We start from the raw sequence: 20771 nt of genomic DNA on the forward strand, positions 1-20771 counted from the left end.
GGAATCTGTCTGCTTTGCCCTCTGCATCCCTGTTGCTGTGCTCTCTTCCATGGCCCTGAAGCTCCCCCCACCCACCCCTGCCACCCACCGTCTCTGCCAGTGAAGGGGCTTCCTAGTGTGTGGAAACTTTTCCACTTTCCCAGCTCCCTCCCACTGGTGCAGGTCCCGTCCCTATTCTTTTGTCTCTGTTTTTTCTTTTTCCCTACCCAGGTACGTGGGCAGTTTTTTGCATTTTGGGAGGTCTGAGGTCTTCTGCCAGCGTTCAGTAGGTGTTCTGTAGGAGTTGTTCCACATGCAGATGTATTTCTGATGTATTGGGGGGGGGGTGCAGAAGGTGATCTCCACGTCTTACTCTTCTGCCCTCTTGAAGGTCTCCCTACTGATCTTTCTTTATTCAGCTATATGATGCTTGTTTACTTTCACCCTTGTTATAGGTGAGAAATGAAACTCGTCAGTTCACTTTTCTTTTTATTAACAATGCTGCTAAAAGTTTTTTTGTAAAGTGAGATAATCATCTGAGGATTTGAATAATGCATACCCTCAAATTTTTCCTCTTCTCCCCTTCCCTTTATTCTCTTAAATATTTTTGAAGACTCCAAAGAACTTTTGTAGAAGATTGTGTGTATGTGTATATATTTATACATACATACATACATATGTATGTGTGTATATATATATATATATATATACACAAACACACACACGCACACATGTACACATACACACACACACCACACACACATTTCTGTTTAGGAGCTAAAACAGAAAGATTAAAAACACCAAAATATACAAGTGTACATTCCATTGCCTTCAGAGCAATGAGATCATCACATGTCATTCAGCCTCTGGAAAATTCCACTGTATTCTTATGAGAAGATGAGAGTGAAAGACAAGTAACCTCTTAGTTTTATTATGAGATAGTTTTTACTTCCTAGACTCTCTGAAAAGGTCTTAGGGTCCCTCCTAGGAGTCTTTCGATCATACTTTGAGGGCTGCTGTCATAGATAATTGAAAGATAATCAAATCTTCAATTGTAATGTATTTGCATATATTCAGATTTCCAAAGTTTGTCCTAATAATGTAGTTTACTAAATTTCAGTCAATAAGAAAGAGTATTATATGTGTGTATATCAACAGGCTAATTTTTTTTCTTTTCTTCAGTTATGGAAATTCTTGAAGCCCAATACTCCGCTAGAATCCCGGATTTCTAAGCAGTGGTGTGAAATTGGTTTCCAAGGTGATGATCCTAAAACGGATTTTCGAGGAATGGGACTTTTGGGACTGTACAATTTGCAGTAAGTAAAATGAAGAATGGTTGAGTTTTAAAGTGCTGTTCTGATCTCCTCATACTGAAATGTCAAAGTTGATTTATTAGTTCCAAAAACCACTTCCCAGGACACTCCAGGAAAACATTCAAATCCTTTGATTTGAACTCAGGTTCATAAAATTTTAAAAGCTCCTACCATCTTCCTTTTATCTGGCAAACTTCATGGATTCTTTTAAACAAATCTCAAATTTATTTTTAACTTTTTGTTATGAAAAATTTCAATTATATTCAAAAACAGAGGAACGATTATAAAGAACCCCCTTTACACTGATCACCCAAATTCAGTAACTATTGAGATTTTGGAATACTTGCAACACTTGTTTTTTTGGTAGAAGTGTGTTAATGAAAATCCTATGCTGTTTGTTGTTTCACCCTAATATTTCAATATATAGCTCTAAAAGACATCAATATTACCTTACATTAACCACAATGACATTATTACACCTAACAAAATTAACAATGATTCCTTGGTATCATCTATATCCTGACTATATTCAAATTACCCAATTATCTCAAATATGTCTTGTTACAGCTGGTTTGATCTGATCCAGTTCCATGTAAGATCTATGCATTGCACTTAGTGATTATATCTCTCTCGTTTTTTTTTGTCATCTTATTTTTCTTTAATTAATTTTTATTGGAGTATAGTTGCTTTACAATATTCTGTTAGTTTCTGTTGTACAGCAAAGTGAATCAGCTATACGTATACATATATCCCCTCATTTTTGGATTTCCTTCCCATTTAGGTTACCACAGAGCATAGAGTTCCCTGAGCTATACAGTAGGTTCTCGTTAGTTATCTATTTTATACATAGTATCAATAGTGTATATATGTCAATCCCAATCTCCCAATTCACCCCCCACCTTGCCCTCTTGGTAGACATACGTTTGTCTTCTACCTCTGAGTCTCTATTTCTACTTTGCTCTCTGGTCCTTTTTAATTAAATCAGTCTCTCCCCCTCCCTCCTCTCCTTTTGCCCCTCCATCATGTCATTAATTCATGCAAGATTCTAGGTCAACTGTCCTATAAAATATCCCACAATCTGTATTTGTCTGTTTGCATTTGTACCCACCCCTGGTATGCCCTGAAAATCAGAGGTACTCAGAAAGAGTTGAATAGGTTCATGTTGACATCTTGGTGGGAGGCCTGCATCATCCCCACTCTCAGTCTTATGCTGAGATGGATCAGAGGAATCACAGCCTGATGGCTCCATTATAAAGTCCCCATCAGCCCTTTATCTAACCATTTCCTCCAGTTATCTTCACTGAACCAATTAATTGGGCAAAGAGTGCTTTTTTAATTCTGTTATTCTTCCCACAGTTGTTGCCTAAAATTCTGTAAAGACAGTTTCCTTTATTAAATACGGTTATTTGGTTTCTCTAAAATATAGGCAGGGGACTTCCTTGGCGGCACAGTGGTTAAGAATCTGCCTGCCAATGCAGGGGACGCGGGTTCGAGCCCTGGTCCAGGGAGATCTCACATGCTGCAGAGCAACTAAGCCCGTGCGCCACAACTACTGAGCCTGCGCTCTAGGGCCCGCGAGCCACAGCTACTGAGCCTGCGTGCCACAACTACTGAAGCCCGCATGCCTAGAGCCCATGCTCAGGAACAAGAGAAGCCACTGCAATGAGAAGCCCGTGCACCGCAACAAAGAGTAGCCCCCCGCTCACCGCCAACTAGAGAAAACCCGCACGCAGCAACGAAGGCACAACGCAGCCAAAAAAAATATTTTTTTTAAATAAGTAAAATAAATAAATTAAAATATAGGCAGGACAGCTGCTCAAGTAAATAAGTTGCCAATTTTCAGAGTGAGGAATTGGTGCCCTAGTCCCCTTGTTAGTGATCAAACTTTTTTTTTTTTGTCTTTATAGTTTTAAATTATCACTTTAACTCCTGGTTTTTGTGTGTTTATGTGATTTAATAATTGTGCTCATTATTTTTTTCATGCTTAAATTGGGTCATTTGTAGCCATTACTTTTCAAGAAAAAAGGAGTCCTTTTAGGTTGGCTCTTGTGTCCTTTGACACTACCCTACTAATGAGGATAGTGATATATTTTTAAAAGAAAAAATGGCATTTTTAATGGCACCCATTTCCCCCTAAGATCTTTTATTTTAAATTTAGGAAGTTTAATAATCACCCATGCTTTTATTTTTAAGATGGTAATTTTTTAATACAATTTTTAAAGGTTACACTCCATTTACAGTTATTACAAAATATTAGCTATATTCCTCGTGTTGTACAATACATCCTTGTAGCCTGTCTTATACCTATAGTTTGTACCTCCCACTCCCCCACTCCTATTTTTTCCCTTCTCTCCCTCCCCACTGGTAAATGTTTTAAATGTTACACTATTATGTAATGTGGGTGAATAAAAAAGTAAATTTTGATGACAAAAGTGGTGTTACAAGTAAGTGGGTAAAGGATGAGCTTTTAAATAAGTAGAGCTGGGGCAATTAGCTTTCCATTTGAAAATTAAATTAAATTAAATCTCTACCTTGCCTCAGTTTATAAATTGAATGCCAAAAACAAATATTTACAACTCTTAGGAGAAAATCTTTAAGATATGTGAGTAAGGAGTGATCTCTTAAAGATAAAAACCAAAAAAGCACAAACTGTAAAAGAAAAATCAATAAATCTCACAAATTAAAATCAAAATCTTCTATAAGCCACCATAAATAAAATGAAAAGAAAGCCAAGACTGACACATAATTGATAAAGGATCTATATCCAGTATATTATTATCTGTAGGCTTATTTATTTGAGGACATTTTTAGATATACTGGACCAAGAAATGTGAACAGAAACCTAATTCTAATTCAAACCTATTCTATAAACGTAAATGACCAACAAAATATGAAGAGACTCAATTTCATTAATAATCATGGACATGTTTACTAAATTTGCTGACTAGCTTTGAACTTTTCTGAGAGAAAATTTAAGAGGTTGTTTTATCTGTTAGATATATGCAGGAAATACACATCAAATTAAATAATACATGCTATATGTAGTTGTATTTTTTTATTTATTTTTATTTTTTTGCAGTACGCGGGCCTCTCACTGTTGTGGCCTCTCCCGTTGCAGAGCACAGGCTCCGGACGTGCAGGCTCAGCGGCCATGGCTCATGGGCCCAGCCGCTCCACGGCATGTGGGATCTTCCCGGACCGGGGCATGAACCCGCGTCCCCTGCATCGGCAGGCAGACTCTTAACCACTGCACCACCAGGGAAGCCCCTGTAGTTGTATTTTATAATTGTCTTTATGAAGTATTTTTTATGATATATTTTTGAGGGTATGTAAGCTTTTTGTATGTGGGAAGGGAAACTTCATTGCCCCTTTCTTCCCAGAACAGAATTTTTTTAACATCTCTAAGCTCCATAAGATATTTTCATCCAGAATTCTAACACCCCGTGAGTATTCTCCAAGAAAGTACATTTGAACTTTTATCACCTCCTCTAGTCTCATCCTTTCTCTGCCCTTTGGCTGTCACAGCCTCTTACCATGTCCCTTCATCCAGATTTTTTCTGCCTTCTGAGGGGCCTCCTCCTGCCTTCCTAATAAGAATCTATAACCCTCATTAATAAGAATATCTTTGGCTTGTTAGGGAATGGTAAAGTTCATAATTAAAATTTCAAACCTACTCGAATCATTCCCAAATATTTGTGTGTTTTACAACTACTCTATTATACTGTCATTATATTTGGAAAATTCTATTATGAAAAGCTGTTCATTATCTGGAGGAGCTGACACAGGTTGTATGCTTATGCTGGTGTCCATCTCTGAATCCAAAATGGCCTCAAATTGGATTGAAATGAATGTATTCAAAAGGTATGGAGTTATGGTTTTCTTTCCCTCCAACTGCAGGTATTTTGCAGAAAGGGATGCTGCAGCAGCACAGCAGGTCCTATCTGATTCTCTTCATCCAAAATGCAGGTAATTGTTGAAAATGAAAGGTGGATTAGGCTTTGTGGATTAGGTAGAATTAATTTCCTATATAGCTCTATTGATAAGATTCTCAAGAGGGTCAGCCCACCAGAAGTGAGGCTTAAACTCTTCCAAACAAGCCCTTTTGACAAATGCTGAATAGGAAGGTTATAATGTCAGGTACTTGTTTACAGGATTTAGGATGTAAAGTGGCACTGTTCAAGTGAGATGTGTACTTGAGGGGCTGATAACATCTCTGGTGTCTAGGAAGATTGAGGAGGTGGGCATAAAAGAAGGAGAAAGCAGAGTATGGAAGAAACAGTTCAGAGACAAGGGACCACAGTGGGGGAATAGAGGGAAGAATGGAAGTCTTGAAGTCAGGGACCAAGTGAGAAAGTCTAAAATTGCTGAGGCTCTTTTTTTTTTCTTAATAAAATTCTAGATTCTAAATTGTTTGCATTTTCATTTACCTTTCTAAATTTTTGTCTTTAACTGATTACATTAGGGATATCACTAAAGAGGAAATAAGGTATTTTTCTTTGCTTTTGTTTTTTCTTGCTTTTATGTTATTTTACAATAAGTATGGGTAAGAATTTTTAAAGTAATATAAATTCATGAAAAATTTTCAAAAAGGAAACATTTCCCAACTTTTTATGTAATATAGTTCATTACATTGGGCTGTTTTGATGAAGGAAAAACCAGATTAGACTGACCTGATAGAAAATGTCAAAGAGCCTTTCTACAGCCATGTCTGTTGGAGAAACATTTTGAAACTTCACCTAAAGGCTGACACATTACCACACATTTCTGCTCCCATCTACTCCAAGAGAGGGACATTTCTTCTGGGAATTTTGCTGCACAGAGCAAATCTCCTCTTCTATTAATGTCTTTCTAATTGTATTACTATAAAGAGTGTATACATGCTTTAGTTACTCTTATTATAGGAGTTCTATTTTGTACTCATAGTTTTGTATCACTTTTTTCTCCTCAGCATGACAGGTTATCTTGTTAGTGTTCATGTTTGCTAAATAAGTCCCAAATTTTATCATACCACTCTCAAAATCTATAAACAGGTTGACTTTGTGGCTTCCCTCCCATCTTACTATTATACTTACTCTAGCTTCAATTGGCTAAGATTCATTAAATTATCCTATACTTTCCAAATTTATAATTATAATCTTTTTATAAGTTTAAATTTTCATTTTCTTTACGTTTTACTTTCTTTGAGAAAAGCACTAAAATCATAACTCTTTCTTCATATATCACATGGTTAAAATCAAACTGTTTTAATTTTTTAACTACATTGTCTGAATTACATGTTTCTGTAATGTAGAGACTCTGAAACCTCTCTGATTAAAATTGGCTGGGGAGTCTGTGTGCACTGACATTCCTTGGAGAAGCATCAATTAAAAGACATGAATCCTCCATGGTCCTTGCGAAGTGACAATAAGCTTAAAATATTTTTTTTTATTAACCATTGGAGAGGGATTGATTTTGTCTATGAGCCATTCTCAAAGAAAGGCTTTATAATTTTATATCCTGTGTTGGCCACTAGAGAGGAATTATTTGAGGGTGTGATTACTCTTATTTAAGAAGAGACTAGTATTTTTGTGTGTGTGTATGTGTGTGTCTGTGTGGGCACGCACACACTTTGTCCCTCAAGCTACAATAAAATTGACTAGATAAATTTCAAGTATTAATCACTTCAAATTGATGGTAAATGTCATTGAATACAAATCAGAGTGTTTTGAAAATGCTACTGTCCTTCACAAATGTCTGAAAGAAATATATATTAACCCAGAGCGATATCAACATAGTTTCTTTCAGGCCCTGAATATTTCAGGTGTTGAATAGGGAGATGCCATAAAATACTAAGGAAAGTTCTTTCCTGTCTACCCTTCAGCAAGCATTATATGTTATTTCTCTTGTGAAGATCAATCTATTGAATTCTGAAGTAACTTGAGAGATAAAAGTAGGTTCAAGTTTAAGAGAAGAATTTTGATGGCTTGTATTTTTGTTTGTTTGTTGTGTGTGTGTTTCCTGAAGAGAGGAATTCCTTCTGTTTGGGCCAGGATATCCTATAAATAAACAAATGAGTGGAGGTCATTTGGCCTTTTCTTATATTTCCAATGCAGATAGATTTAATTTAACAAAATACAGAGATACTATGTATTTACAAAGGTTTGTTGAAGAGAAAATAGGTGCTTATAAATTTGTTTATATAAAATTTCTTGAATTTCACATCTAACTCATTTCAGTTTGGATATGAGTCTTTTAAGTAAAAATCTCCTGATGCCTCTTTGGCTGACTTGTTGGTTTGTTAATTGGCACTTGCACTTTAAAAAGAAGTGGCTTATTTTAACATGAATTAAAGACAGTTACTTTGAATTAGAGCCAGTCATTTACAGAGTAGAAAGTAAGTATAGTAAAATAACAGTTTTGCATCATGTTTTTGTGGGCCTGTGTTGTGTGTGTGTTACATGTGTGTCTTTTAATGTAGTGTTTGCACTGTTTTATAAAGAACTCTCCTTTCTCCTACTTAGATGGAAGCTAAATGTTCATAATAACTCTAGTTTTAAAATTTTATTTAATTCCAAGGCTAACTACAATTTTTAGTGTAGAACACTGAATGAAAGTTCACATTGGCCACAAAGAAGAGTGCAAAATGGTTCCTGCCTACAAGATATTGGCAGTATGGAAGTGGGTGAGAATAGGGGGAATAAGAAAGTACACAAAGTAATAGAATGCAAGTCAGTATTTTCAGAATGCTTTTATTATAGAACCCTTTCTTCAGTCTTATTCAGAAATTCAAGTTATAAAAATGGATTAAAATCGAGCTACTATGATTTAGCTATCTTAGCTTAGCCAGAGGAAATGCCACAGCACTTGTTGGAACAGAATTTTTAAAACCTATAAGTTCTTCCTTCCCTTATTCCCTCCCTCCCTCTCTCCCTTTTATTCTTTCCTTCTTTCTTTTTTTCACTAACTCAATTATTTATCAGTAAACATTTATTTGGCATCTGCTGTGTGCCAGACATCACAAATAAGGCTGAGTAGGATAATTGCCATGAGGGAAAACCAAACGAAATGCAGTGGGGAATCATGACTGAGGTGGCATCTTGCTAGAGGAGGAAGTATTATTTGATAATTAATGGATAATATAAAAGAGTATGTTTGGCCTTTAGGTCTGTCTCTCACTGCTGTACTATAGTGAATAAGGGATAAGTAGCATGGCTTTAAATAACTCCATTTCTGAGCTCCATATAAATTGTATTGTGGCTTTTTAGTTAATAACATTTAAATTGATTAGTGTTTGATAACTGAGTTACAGACATCCCCACATCTAGTCAACAGTTTTAACAAAAACATTAAAGGAGAACAGGTATCAATTAGAGAAGTCTTATTTATTTATTTACTCATTCATTCATTTATTCAGCAAATTCAGCAAAGCAGAATGGGAGAAGAAAAGGATGGATAAAGCAATTGGGTGAGTGTGGGACTTCATATATAAAGATTGTCAGAAGAGTACTGCAAAAAATGACAAGGATGAAAATACACTTGTCCTGATGGAAATACATAATCCAGTTGAATTTTGGAAAGGACCTGTTTATATGTTTTTGTATTTACTTGTATGATTATATGATACTACTTTGCCTGTGACCAAGTGATGAAGTTTAGAAAGTTATAACTGTATGGAAATGATTTTCAAAAATCATAATTTGGAATTGTATTTGCTAGTCTTCTTTTAAGGATTTCTATCAAGTATCAGGCTATTAGTTAAAAGTTTACTTTAGAAGGTCTTTTTTTATAATGCCCCATTTCATCCAAAAATATTTCTGAGCAGAGAACTCCTTTTTTTTTATGTGCTGGATTTATAATACCAGAGAGGACTTAAGAACTCAGTTTCACTTAATTTTAGATAGACATGTAGAAAATGGACTAGAAAATATACCCTGAGTGTTAAGATACTAGTTAAATTTTTCCTCATTTTAAAGGTAATATAAGATTTATTATAGAAAATTTCAAAAATATAGGAAAGTAAACCAAAAAAATCACCATAATCATATTACTGTAATATACCCATATTAATATTTTGTGGCATTTCACTCTAGTTTTTCTACACATTTGTGTGTATAATAAAACTTGGTTTGTTCTATACACAATGTTTTATATCCTGCTTAAATAATCTTTAGAAGTATGGTTTTTACTAGTTGTAATATGTCATATGAGATTACCATAATTTATTTCATCAATCATCTTCTTTAGGATATATAAATAGTTTACATGTCTTTGCCATATAAATAATGCTGTAATGACTATTATTGTATATAAAGCTTTGCCATTTTCTGGTTTTTTCTCTCATATATTTGGGAATGGCATTACCAAGTCAAAGCATATGAACTCTCAATTCTCTTGGCATATATTATTAAAATTTTCTGGTAATTTATAAGATTCAGGGTTTTGATAAGTTGGGGAGAGAAGGGAAATCTGACACTCTGATAATAGCAATTTAAATATCAAATTGTCATTTTTTGAAATGCTTACTTCTCATATGTGATATACAGTTGGTGTGGCTTGCACTTTACAGGTACTCGTTTGCAATTGTGGGCATCAATATAACTGATCTGGTATATAATCTACTGGTGAGTGGAGCTCTAAAAACTCATTTCTACAACATCGCTCCAGAAGCTCCAACATTATCTCACTTCCAGCAAACATTCTGTAAGTGTCCTGTTGCTTAATTATTGACATAGGTTTCTATAGAACACTCTAGACAAGGGTTGAAGCTGAGAGATCTTTGTGATTTGGCTGCATTGGAGCCTTCGAACTTCCTCCTTTGGTTTTGATTTTGTTTTCTCATTCACAACCTACACATATTTTCAGGCATTATGAATATTTCCTCGTTCCCAGCTCTTGCCTAATAAATATCAATGTATCAACTTCCCATCTGACTTAAAGACATCAGAGATGTCTTTCTTCCTCTGATCCAGCATGGCATAACACTTAAGAGTGCAGGCTCTGAAGACAGCCTGAGTTGACTCTCAGATCTACGTTAACTACCATCTCTAAGCCTCAGCTATCTCATCTATAAAATGAGTCTTTTCCTCATAGAGCTGCTATGGAGGTAAAATGAGACGAGGATAAAAAGGCTTTTTATTAGCTAGTCCCATAGTAGTGCTCAGTGAACATTAGAAAGAGAAGGTGGTGGTTTAATGGGTGATATAGATGGTGGTAGAGTTGTCATTGGTATTACTTTTACTGCTACCACTACTAGTGCTACAGAAGGTAGTGTTTGCAGCCCTTTCTAAGTGTAGGTGCTAGTAGAGGGAAGTATTTTTGACCCTGAACCAGAGCCTTATGTTGTCCTTGCCTGAGGGGTATCCTTTGGGGTGGCAGTTGTGCTGAGGTTTCAGAAGATAAAGAACGAGACCATTTAGTAGAGCCCTGAGATGCTATTCTCTAATTTTAGAGGCAGAATCCTAAAATGTAGCTGTGTGTCATTATAATCCTTGCTGGCCAGACATAAACTGGTTTGGAGGAACATAGAACGATAGTCTACCAAGTCTTCAAGCAATCTAAGCAATTTAAAGGAGAAATGTCTTTTAAACCATTTAAACCATGCTTACTGCACTGAGGGCCTCGTACCTGAGCTTTCTTAGCAAGAAAATTTCAAAATTCTTCTCATGTTTCTTTCAGGCTTTTTTCTGCTGTTATGTGCTAAACAGGTCTGCCACTCTTTCTAAGTATGGTTAAGATACAATCATTCCACCCCAAATCTACCACAGGAGAGTGTTGTTCCGCAGTTCAATTTTAAAATGTGATAAAGTCACAAGTTAACAGCCATTTACTTTATCTAAATTCCTAAATTAAGAGTGATTATGTTATCTAGGATTCTGTCTTCTTTTACATCTGCTTAAGCAGGACTTCCAGTTAAAGATGACATAATTAGTGTATGCATTATGCTCCCTTCTGAAATTACACTAAAGTTAATAGAAAGGGATTTTTCTAAGAAAGCATAAACCCACAAGGATAAAAATCAGAAACAAAGCACGAAAATCTCATTCTGAAAGCTGGAAAACAGATTAAGTGGTAAATGATTTAGTAGTCTTGAGAGAGCAAATCCTTAACAGGTGGCATGGAAAGGTAAGAAGCTACCTGATTTATTCCACAGGACTCCCCAAAAGGTTCAAGAATTGGCAGCATTAGATATCTCAGAAATGAGGGTTGGGCTTCCCCGGTGGTGCAGTGGTTGAGAGTCCGCCTGCCGATGCGGGGCACACGGGTTCATGCCCCGGTCCAGGAAGATCCCACATGCCGTGGAGCGGCTGGGCCCGTGAGCCATGGCCGCTGAGCCTGCGCGTCCGGAGCACAGGCTCTGCAACGGGAGAGGCCACTTTTTGGCTTTTCAGCAAAGGCCAAAGAAAAGAGGCCTTTTTGCAGTGAGAGACCCGCATACTGCAAAAAAAAAAAAAAAGAAAAAAGAAATGAGGGTTAACATAATAAGACCAAAAATAGCAAGATTGCTTGAAAATACGTTAAGAAGCTCTTAGAGGCCTAAATCCCCTTCTCCAGCAGACAGCTTCTGTCCTTCCCCCTCCTCAGCAGAGGCTGGTGTACTTTACAGGGAGAGAAAAATAAAGGGTCTCTGGTCTGATGAGAATCAGGTACAGCTGATGGCAAACCATACTGAAAGTGATGATGAAGACTGAGACCCAGGCTCCTTCTCCTACCCAATTCCTATCACTTTGGCAAGAGACTGACAAGGGCCTTCTCTGAAATCTGAACATCCCAAGAGAAAATAGCTGAAGATGCTGACCTCTGGGTCTCTCCAGTGAAGCAGCCCAGTCATATCACTCTACAGTCATGCTCACCATCAACAAACCCTACCTACATGCTCAGAGCTTCCAATCAGCTTTTAATCCAGTTGGCTTTTTATTTAGTAAAAAATACTTACAGGTAGCCAAGTATTACCAGATGTTTGAGTGTGATGGTTAAAAACATGTCCTCAAATTCTTTGATACTCCTCCCATTAAAAGGTAGATTTTTTTGTTCCTCTTACCCAGCCCAAATGAGCTGACCAGTTGGTTGACCAAGAGAATAAGCAGATTTGACACTATGTGACTTTTAGGGCTACATTAGAAAAGTATTTCATCTGTGGATAAAGAAGATGTGGTACATGTATACAATGAAATACTACTCAGCCATAAAAAAGAATGAAATAATGCCATTTGCAGCAACATGGATGCAACTAGAAATTATCATACTAAGTGAAGTCAGAAAGAGAAAGACAAATACCATATGATATCACTTATATGTGGAATCTAAAATATGACACAAATGAACCTACTTATGAAACAGAAACAAACTCATGGACATAGAGAACAGACTTGTGTTTGCCAAGGAAGAGGGAGTTGGGGGAGGAATGGAGTGGGAGGTTGGGGTTAGCAGATGTTAGCTATTATATACAGAATGGTAAACAACAAGGTCCTACTGTATAGCATGGGGAACTATATTCAATATCCTATGATAAACCGTAATGGAAAAGAATATTAAAATAAGAATGTGTATATATATATGTATGTATAACTGAATCACTTCGCTGTACAGCAGAAATTAACACAACATTGTGAAACAATTATACATCAATAAAAAAATTTTTTTTAAAGAAAAGGCTTTGATCTGAAGATCAGGGATTGAGCTGCCTTTGGAAGCATAAGCCACCATGTAAGGTATCTGATTCCTCTGTGTTGTGAAAAAGTCCAGGACATACAGAGCAATCATATGTAGGTAATCTGACTGACAGCCCCAGATGAGGTCCCAGCTGATAGCATCTACCACTAGGCTTGTGAGTGAAGATGCCTCTAAATGATTCCTGCCACCAGCTGTCAAGTCACCCCCAACCTTCAGATCTTCCTAGTTGATATTCCAGGCATTGTGGATCCGTCCCTCCTCTACCCTTTCTGAATTCCAAACCCACTGAATTCATGAGAATATTAAAATGGTTTTTTTAAGCCACTGAATTTTGGAATAATTTCTTAAGCAGCCCTAGATAACAAGAACAGCAAGGAAAGCCTCAACCATGAAAGAGGGTCTAAAACAGGCAGAAATAAAGCCACTATAAAGAAACAGAAACCATGCAGAGAGAAGAAAACTTCAAAAATACGTATCATTAATATCCCCAAGAGATAAGAGAAGAAATTGCTACTATGAAACAAGAACAAGGTGCCATAGAAAGAGCATTCAGAGAATAAAAGAGTGTTCTTAGAAATTAAAAATCAGATAACAGGAATGAAATCTCCAAGAAGGATTAGAAGATAAAGCTGAAAACTTCCAGAAAGTAGAAGAGAAAGTATAGATGAAAAATATAAAATAAAGGTTGAGAAATTAAAGGACCATTCTTGAAAGTCTTATAAAAGGAGTGCCAGAAAAAAGAACAGTGAAACTAAGGGGGGAGAATCAAACAAATAAATCAAGAAAAATTTTCAGAATTGAAGGATGACTTTTCATATTTAAACTAGTAAGCACCAGGATAATAGATTAAAATGGATTCACACTCAGGTCATTGTGAAATTTTAATACATAGGAAAGAGATGATTTTAAAAATTTCCAAATCTGTCACATAAAGAATTGGGAGTCAAGATGACATTGGATTTCTCAACAGCAACACTGTATTCTAGAAGAGAGTGGAATAATGTCTTCAAAAATTTAAGCAAATATTATTTAAAATCTAAGGGAATATGATTTCCAATTTTGAATTCTATACCCAGTCCAACTTACCAATTAAGTGTGGAGTAGAATAAACAAAATTTTTTGAGTGCAAAGTCTTAAACATTTTACCTTCTTAATTTTACCTTCTATAATTATAAGGAAGCTCCTGAAGGATATTTTTCCATAAAATAAGAGAGTAATCCTAAGAGGAATAAGTGAGGTACAGAAAGCAGGAAATCTATGAGAGAATAAAAGAGAAGAGAAGAGAAGAGGGGAAGGGAGGGGAGGGGAGGGGAGAGGAGAAGAGGGGAGGGGAGGGGAGGGGAAAGGAGAGGAGAGGAAAGAGAAGAGAATCTTTGAGATGAGGGAAGTCAAAAAATCAAGCAATGGAAAATATGTTATTTAGAGCTATGGAGGTCAATAATCAAAGAATCAGCTGGAACAGTTGAAATGCTGCTTTAAGGAAGCAGGAATTAGGACAGGAAGTGTTGCTGGGTTTTTGTTTGCTCTTTGTAACAAGACTTATTAAACTATTTGACTCTATGTATAATTTGATGCTCAACATAACTAATTATTAGAGAAATACAAATCAAACTACAATGAGGTATCACCTCACTCTGGTCAGAATGGCCATCATCAAAAACTCTACAAATAATAAATGTTGGAGAGGATGTGAAGAAAAGGGAACCCTCCTACATTGCTGGTGGGAATGTAAGTTGGTACAGCCACTGTGGAGAACAGTATGGAGGTTGCTTAAGAAACTAAAAATAGGGCTGCCATATGACCCAGCAATCCCACTCCTGGGCATATATCCAGAGAAAACTATAATTTGAAAAGATACATGCACCCCAATGTGCATTGCAGCACTATTTACAATAGCCAAGACATGGAAGCAACCTAAATGTCCATCAACAGATGAATGGATAAAGAAGTGATATATATATATGTATATATATATATATATATATATATATATATATATATATATGTACACACACACACACACACACACACACACACACACACACACTGGAATATTACTCAGTCATAAAAAAGAAGGAAATAATGCCATTTGCAGCAACATGGATGGACCTAGATATTATCATACTAAATGAAGTAAGCCAGAGAAAGACAAATATCATATGATATTGCTTATATGTGGAATCTAACAACAACAAAAAAATACAAATGAACTTTTTACAAAACAGAGATAGACTGACCACAGACATGGAAAACACACTTATGGTTACCAAAGGGGAAGGTGGGGAGGGATAAATTAGGAGGTTGGGATTAACATATACACACGACTATATATAAAATAGATAACCAAGAAGGACCTACTGTATAGCACAGAGAACTAAAATATGAATATGAAAAAGAATAGACATACATATGTATAACTGAATCATGCTGTACACCTGAAATTAACACAACATTGTAAATCAACTATACATCAATAAAAAGTAAATAAAATAAATTATGTATAAGTTGAATGAAAAAGCAGATTTTAAAATATATACCTCTTTATGACTTGTTAATGGAAAATGTAAGTCCCCTACATTTGTGATTACAGCCCCTACTCTGACAACTAGATGATTATATTTACTCCTGTAACAATTCTGACCATTTCCAGCAAATAATATTGAGGTTTTACTACAGATCAGATTCTGTGTTGAGGAAGACAGACATCTAAACAAATAAAACACAGTGGGAAGAATTTTGTTATTGAAGAAGTAAAATCTCACTCAGTCTGGACATCAGGGAAAGCTTCCTAAAGCAAATTCCATTTTCCATGAGAAGTGAAAAATAAGTAGCAGGAAATATAGCAGTGGTGGCCTAGTGGTCCAGCGAGAGGGAGTGGCACAGGCAAAGGCCACAAGACAAACAGTGTGGTGGATTCAAGGAATAGAGCATAGGATTTGGGGTGGGGGAGGGGTGTCTAGAGATGACAGTAGTAAGAGCAGGAATGGGGAAGGGGGATATCTTGAAAGAGTTTTGTAAGCCATTTGAAAGAGCATAAACGTAGATAAATAGGACCACTTGCTTTGTTTTTCTACCCCTCATATTTACACTATTCTATAGTTACCATGTTCCTTAAGGAAGCCAGGGAAGCAATTCTGAGGGAAAATAGAATGAGTTTAGTTTTAGGTATACCAGGGGTGGGTTCCTTTGGGGCAAATAGTTGGCATTCTAATGAATAGTGGGCATTCTAATACAAGGTTGTGGAGCTCTGAAGAATTACAAGGGCAGATTTGGGATTCATTAGCATTAAGGAGAAAATCAGAGCCATACAGTGGGGAGCTCTTGCAGGAGAGAATCAAAGTTAGAATCATAGGAATTGACATATAAGAACAGGAATATTTATTTTGTTCATGACTATATCCACAGCACAGAACCTGGTACAGAATAGGTGCTCAGTAAATATTTGTTGGATGGATGGATGGACGGATGGATGGATGGATGGATGGGAGGGAAAAATATTGGCTGGTGTCCTTTTCAGGAGAAAGGAAGTCTAGTTACTCTGCAAAAATTTGGCCTTGTCCTGAATTGATAGGCTTCCAAGAGAATCTCAACCTGGGTGAGTAAGCAAGCAGTGGGATTACTTTTTTTTTAAGGCCCTCACCAGGTTTTAGAAATAGCAGCAATCCCATTGTGGATTGGGGTGAGGCAGAGGGACTCAGGCCTCTCTTGAAGAAGAAAACTGTGCTCTGAATTCGTTGCTCATCTATCAGACATGATCAGTTTTGCACCTCTTCTCTGTAATATTCTTGCAATTACCTGTGTCCTTGTGTCTCTGCAGTCTACTAACCGAATGCAGTGAAGCAAAACCAAGACACATTCAAGCAACAACAAATATGCTGCAGTCTTGGGTTGGAAAGCCAAATTATTATTCCAAACAGGTATTTCATCTAGATGAAAGAATATAAGAATATAATAGGTCTATCATTTTGACTTTACAGTATTATTCAGTGAGCACGGCACTGCCAAGTCAGTATGCTATGAAAATCACATTCAATCTAAAGCTCCACTGAACAGGCAGCTGCATTGAAATAAAGTAAGGTTAGGTGTAGTGAGCAGAAGGAAGTACAATAGCAAGAAGGGAAAAAAGAATTAGCTTTTCTTTGACCTTCAAAAGAAGGAGCTATTCAGTAGGAATAAGAACCAGAAAAAGAGAGTACACTGGAAAAGGCAGCAGATTTCAGGTACTGGCTTCCAGCTTCCAGCTATAATTGTGTGATTGTACACCATTCAAGTATCTCTTCTAAACCCAATGTCCTCATCTGCATTACCTATTCCATAAAGCTACTGTAAGAATTAAATAAGAGACTATAAGCAATACCCTGACCCCTCTTTCCTCCCTCTGCTCTTCATGCCATTTTGTTAGCTTCCTTAGCTAGCAAATCATCATCTGAAATTGTCTACCTTGGTCCCTCTCCAAGAAACTGAGAATTGGGGAGCATAAGAACTCTACCTTTTTCTTGTATCTGTTACATATTTGTTAATTGGCAGATGGGCCAACTGATCAATTTGCCAAATGAATTTATGAACACTCTGTAATGTTATATAAATGAGTGGAGTTTTATGATTATGATATGTACCCTGGAAGCCAAGCCACCATTTCTACATTTTGATTAAAATCATGTTATACAGTGTCTAATTATTTTTCTGACAGGATAGAGAGAGTCCTAGGGAATCAGTTTGCAAGATTTACACCTTGACTTTTGTAGCCTTGAGAGGAAGGAGAATGGTGTTAGATTATTAACCACCCCTCTCCCTTCTACTCCTCTCCTAGCCTGTCTTTTAAACCTTTCAAAATGTTTTCCTGTAGTTGCATGTAAGGTAGAAAAAGGGTGAAACCAAAGAGATCTGTATTCTTCTAAAACTCTATGCTACCCTAGATCACTTCTAGAATGAGAATGTACATTGTGGAAAAGTGAATTTCTCATTAAAGTATTTTTCACAATGCCTACTTATTATTGTCAATGGAGTAAATAACTTATTAATCATGAGGTACCAATGAGATGCTTTTAATTCATCAGTATTGGAAACCTGACTCTATATACAAAACAGGTCAGGTATGTTTATTTGAGCTCAGAAGCAAAGTCAGGAAAATTATGTGTGTATTTTATATAGCAAGGAAGAAGAAATTATAAATGATCATAGATTTTATTTAGAACCATAAAAATTATAGCATTCAGAAAGAAACCAAGGGAACTTAAAAAGAGGGCATCTTCTAAATCAATGGATTTCATACTTCAGTGACATGAGATTCATCTTACTGAACTGAGATGTCTGGTTGAATCTGGGAGGGTCTTCATTTTTTACAAGTACCTCATGCCATTCTTGGGATACTTTAGGATGGATAGATGATTGAACTCTTTTGGTTGAATAAGATACTGAGATGAGAGGAAAGAATTTCTGTTAGTGTGTGCTGAAACAACCAGGATGATAAACAGACTCCAAGTCATGGCATATGAGAAATGGTAAGAAGAAATGGGGATGCTTAACCTCATGGCATAAAGGGCACTTCAGATACCTGAGTTGGAGAAGGATTGAATTTGTTCCAAGAAATATGGGGCAAGAAATTTTGGCCCAGTGTGAGAAAGCACCTCTAAAGAATCAGATTCTTCATTCATGGACCAGGCTAATGTTAGTGTTGTCAAGAGAAAAGTTCAAGACTGGGTGCTGCCACAGGGAATCCAAGCATCAGATGGATCAGAGACAGATGGATGGCTCCTGGGATTGCTGATACCTCTGATCTGGGGCTTCTCTGATATGGTCACGTTCCCACTACAGTGGCAGTGGGCCCTGGTTGGTGTAGCCCAGAGGCATTTGGGTGAGGGTTGGTATGTGTTCCCATCTGAGATGTTAAAATCAGTCAATATGTTAACTTGTGTTAACACAGATTAACAAAATGTGTTAATGTGTGTAGAGAGCCCAGAGGCAGTCCAAGCCTAGAGGAAATGAGTCAACCCAAAGAAAAAATAAAATAAATTCTCTCTCTCCTTACTACCCTTCCTCCTATAGTTGAAGAGAAAGACCATATACTTTAAGATGTACAAGCATACTTAAAAATGTCATGAATGAGTAACCAGGTAAGTTTGTGGAAATAGACCCACATCTGGCAGTGTGTGTTGGGGGTAGGAAGGAAGGTCATTTCTAATTTTGTATTACAGTGAGATATGAATAAAGGTTTTTAAAAATCTGTTTATGGAACTATGTTAAAGGTTATCCCATAAGTAGCTAGTTACCAGAAAAATAAAAGCTATTGAATTGTTTTTACTATTAGAATTGAGTATGTTTGTTCCAAAGTTCTCTTCCCCTGCCCTCTGTCATCTCTACTGCTTACTCCTTCCCATGAAGGTGAAGGGCTAGGATTTAAACCAGGTTTCTGGCTCCAGAATCCTTCCTCTGAACTATCTTCTACTGCCTTCTAATGTTAAGACAAATTAAAGCTTGTGTAATGTTTGGTTTCCATTTTTCTAACTAGTATTATTTCCTTAAATACTTTTTTCTTATTATGAGACACTTGAGCTTGCTTTTGCTTTACTACATGCAAATACTTATTATTGTCTTTTAAAAAGCTATTCACATTTCAATTCTAAATGAGGAGGGAGGGGTACAGTGGGGAAACAATACAATAAGTAGGTTCTCATATCAAATATTTAACATTTATTCCAAAAATGTTCCCAATCCACATAACATTTTTGAGACAAAAAAGTATTTGAATATGAAATTATGCTTCAGAGCAAAGATGTCTTATTAGCAATTTCATATAGTTTAATGACCACTCTATTGTTCAGAGTTGATTCACAGTTTTTATTGTCTTATAATAGATTGTCAGAATGCATTCTTTTGATTTGTCAGGGTAATTTAAAACTTTACTCAAATCAAATATCAAGAGAAAAAAGGCTGAGTGGAGTACTTTTGAAAAATCACACCATTATGTTAATTTAATCAGGAGGTGAAGAATGAAGTAGTTACTGTCAACCTTTCAAAATATGTTCCAGTTGTTACTCATATTCTAGAAATGGCAGAATTGACTTTTCTTCCTGCTTGAGCAGAGTGAGAATAATTCTAGGACCAATTGCAAAAACCTTGCAGGTTGGTAGCTTCCACTGCACTGGTTTTTAAAGAATAATTTTAACAGTAGTGTTTGCTGTATTTTGATCTTGTCTTTGAGTGACATGGTTGCTGTTAGTTGGTCTGACATCTTTTTCAGCATTTAGGGTGATTCTGAATATGATTAAGGATTTTTTTCCCTTGCATTCTTGTCACTGTCTTATCTCTAACAGGCTATTTGATGCACGAGTTTCATAAGTTTTGGATTGAAGAGGACCCCATGGACATAATGGAATTTAATCGTGTGCGGGAGAAATTCCGCAAGAGGATCATAAAACAGCTGCAGAATCCAGACATGGCATTGTGCCCACATTTTGCTGCCTCGGAAGGTTTAATCAACATATAGTCACCCACACTGGTTTTAATGGATACCCCAGGACAGTGCCTCATTATTGTGTTAGATCTCTGCTTAGGTCCCAGCTCACACACTGAATGCACACAGTGATTGTATGCATGCCTGTTAGTACAGTGTCTTCATATCTTCGTCATAATTACCGGATCCCCAAATACCACAATTTCTGCAGTATCTGTCATCCAGTGACTGCTCATATTGTGGCATCATGCAGTGTTACATCTTGCTTTGACACCTGGTATGGAGAGAGTTTTCTATTTTTTTAAATTGGCTTCCTCTCCCTCATAATTTAGTGTTGAAGAATTGTATTTCTCTAGCTGTATTTTATATGTAAAAGA

At 36.5% G+C, this 20771-nt stretch overlaps 1 protein-coding gene across 3 annotated transcripts in view; it reads left to right on the forward strand.

Annotated features, from left to right (window-relative positions):
- ELMOD1 (ELMO domain containing 1) overlaps nt 1–20501 on the forward strand; it is a gene marked incomplete at its 5' end in the record, with an annotated part of 68981 nt that extends 48480 nt beyond the window's left edge. For 2 of the 3 annotated variants that reach the window (XM_079929381.1, XM_079929380.1), the window contains 6 exons: nt 1162–1295; nt 5190–5258; nt 5755–5778; nt 8686–8736; nt 9838–9971; nt 20255–20501. In XM_079929381.1, the coding sequence (XP_079785507.1) occupies nt 1162–1295; nt 5190–5258; nt 5755–5778; nt 8686–8736; nt 9838–9971; nt 20255–20427 (585 nt within the window). In that variant the 3' untranslated portion in view covers nt 20428–20501. The remainder of the gene's footprint in view (nt 1–1161; nt 1296–5189; nt 5259–5754; nt 5779–8685; nt 8737–9837; nt 9972–20254) is intronic. The other variant, XM_079929379.1, reaches the window with a different exon arrangement.
- Nucleotides 20502–20771: the final 270 nt, after the last annotated feature.

The sequence above is a fragment of the Stenella coeruleoalba genome (genome assembly GCF_951394435.1).
Source record: "Stenella coeruleoalba genome assembly, chromosome: 8".
NCBI lineage: Eukaryota > Metazoa > Chordata > Mammalia > Artiodactyla > Delphinidae > Stenella > Stenella coeruleoalba.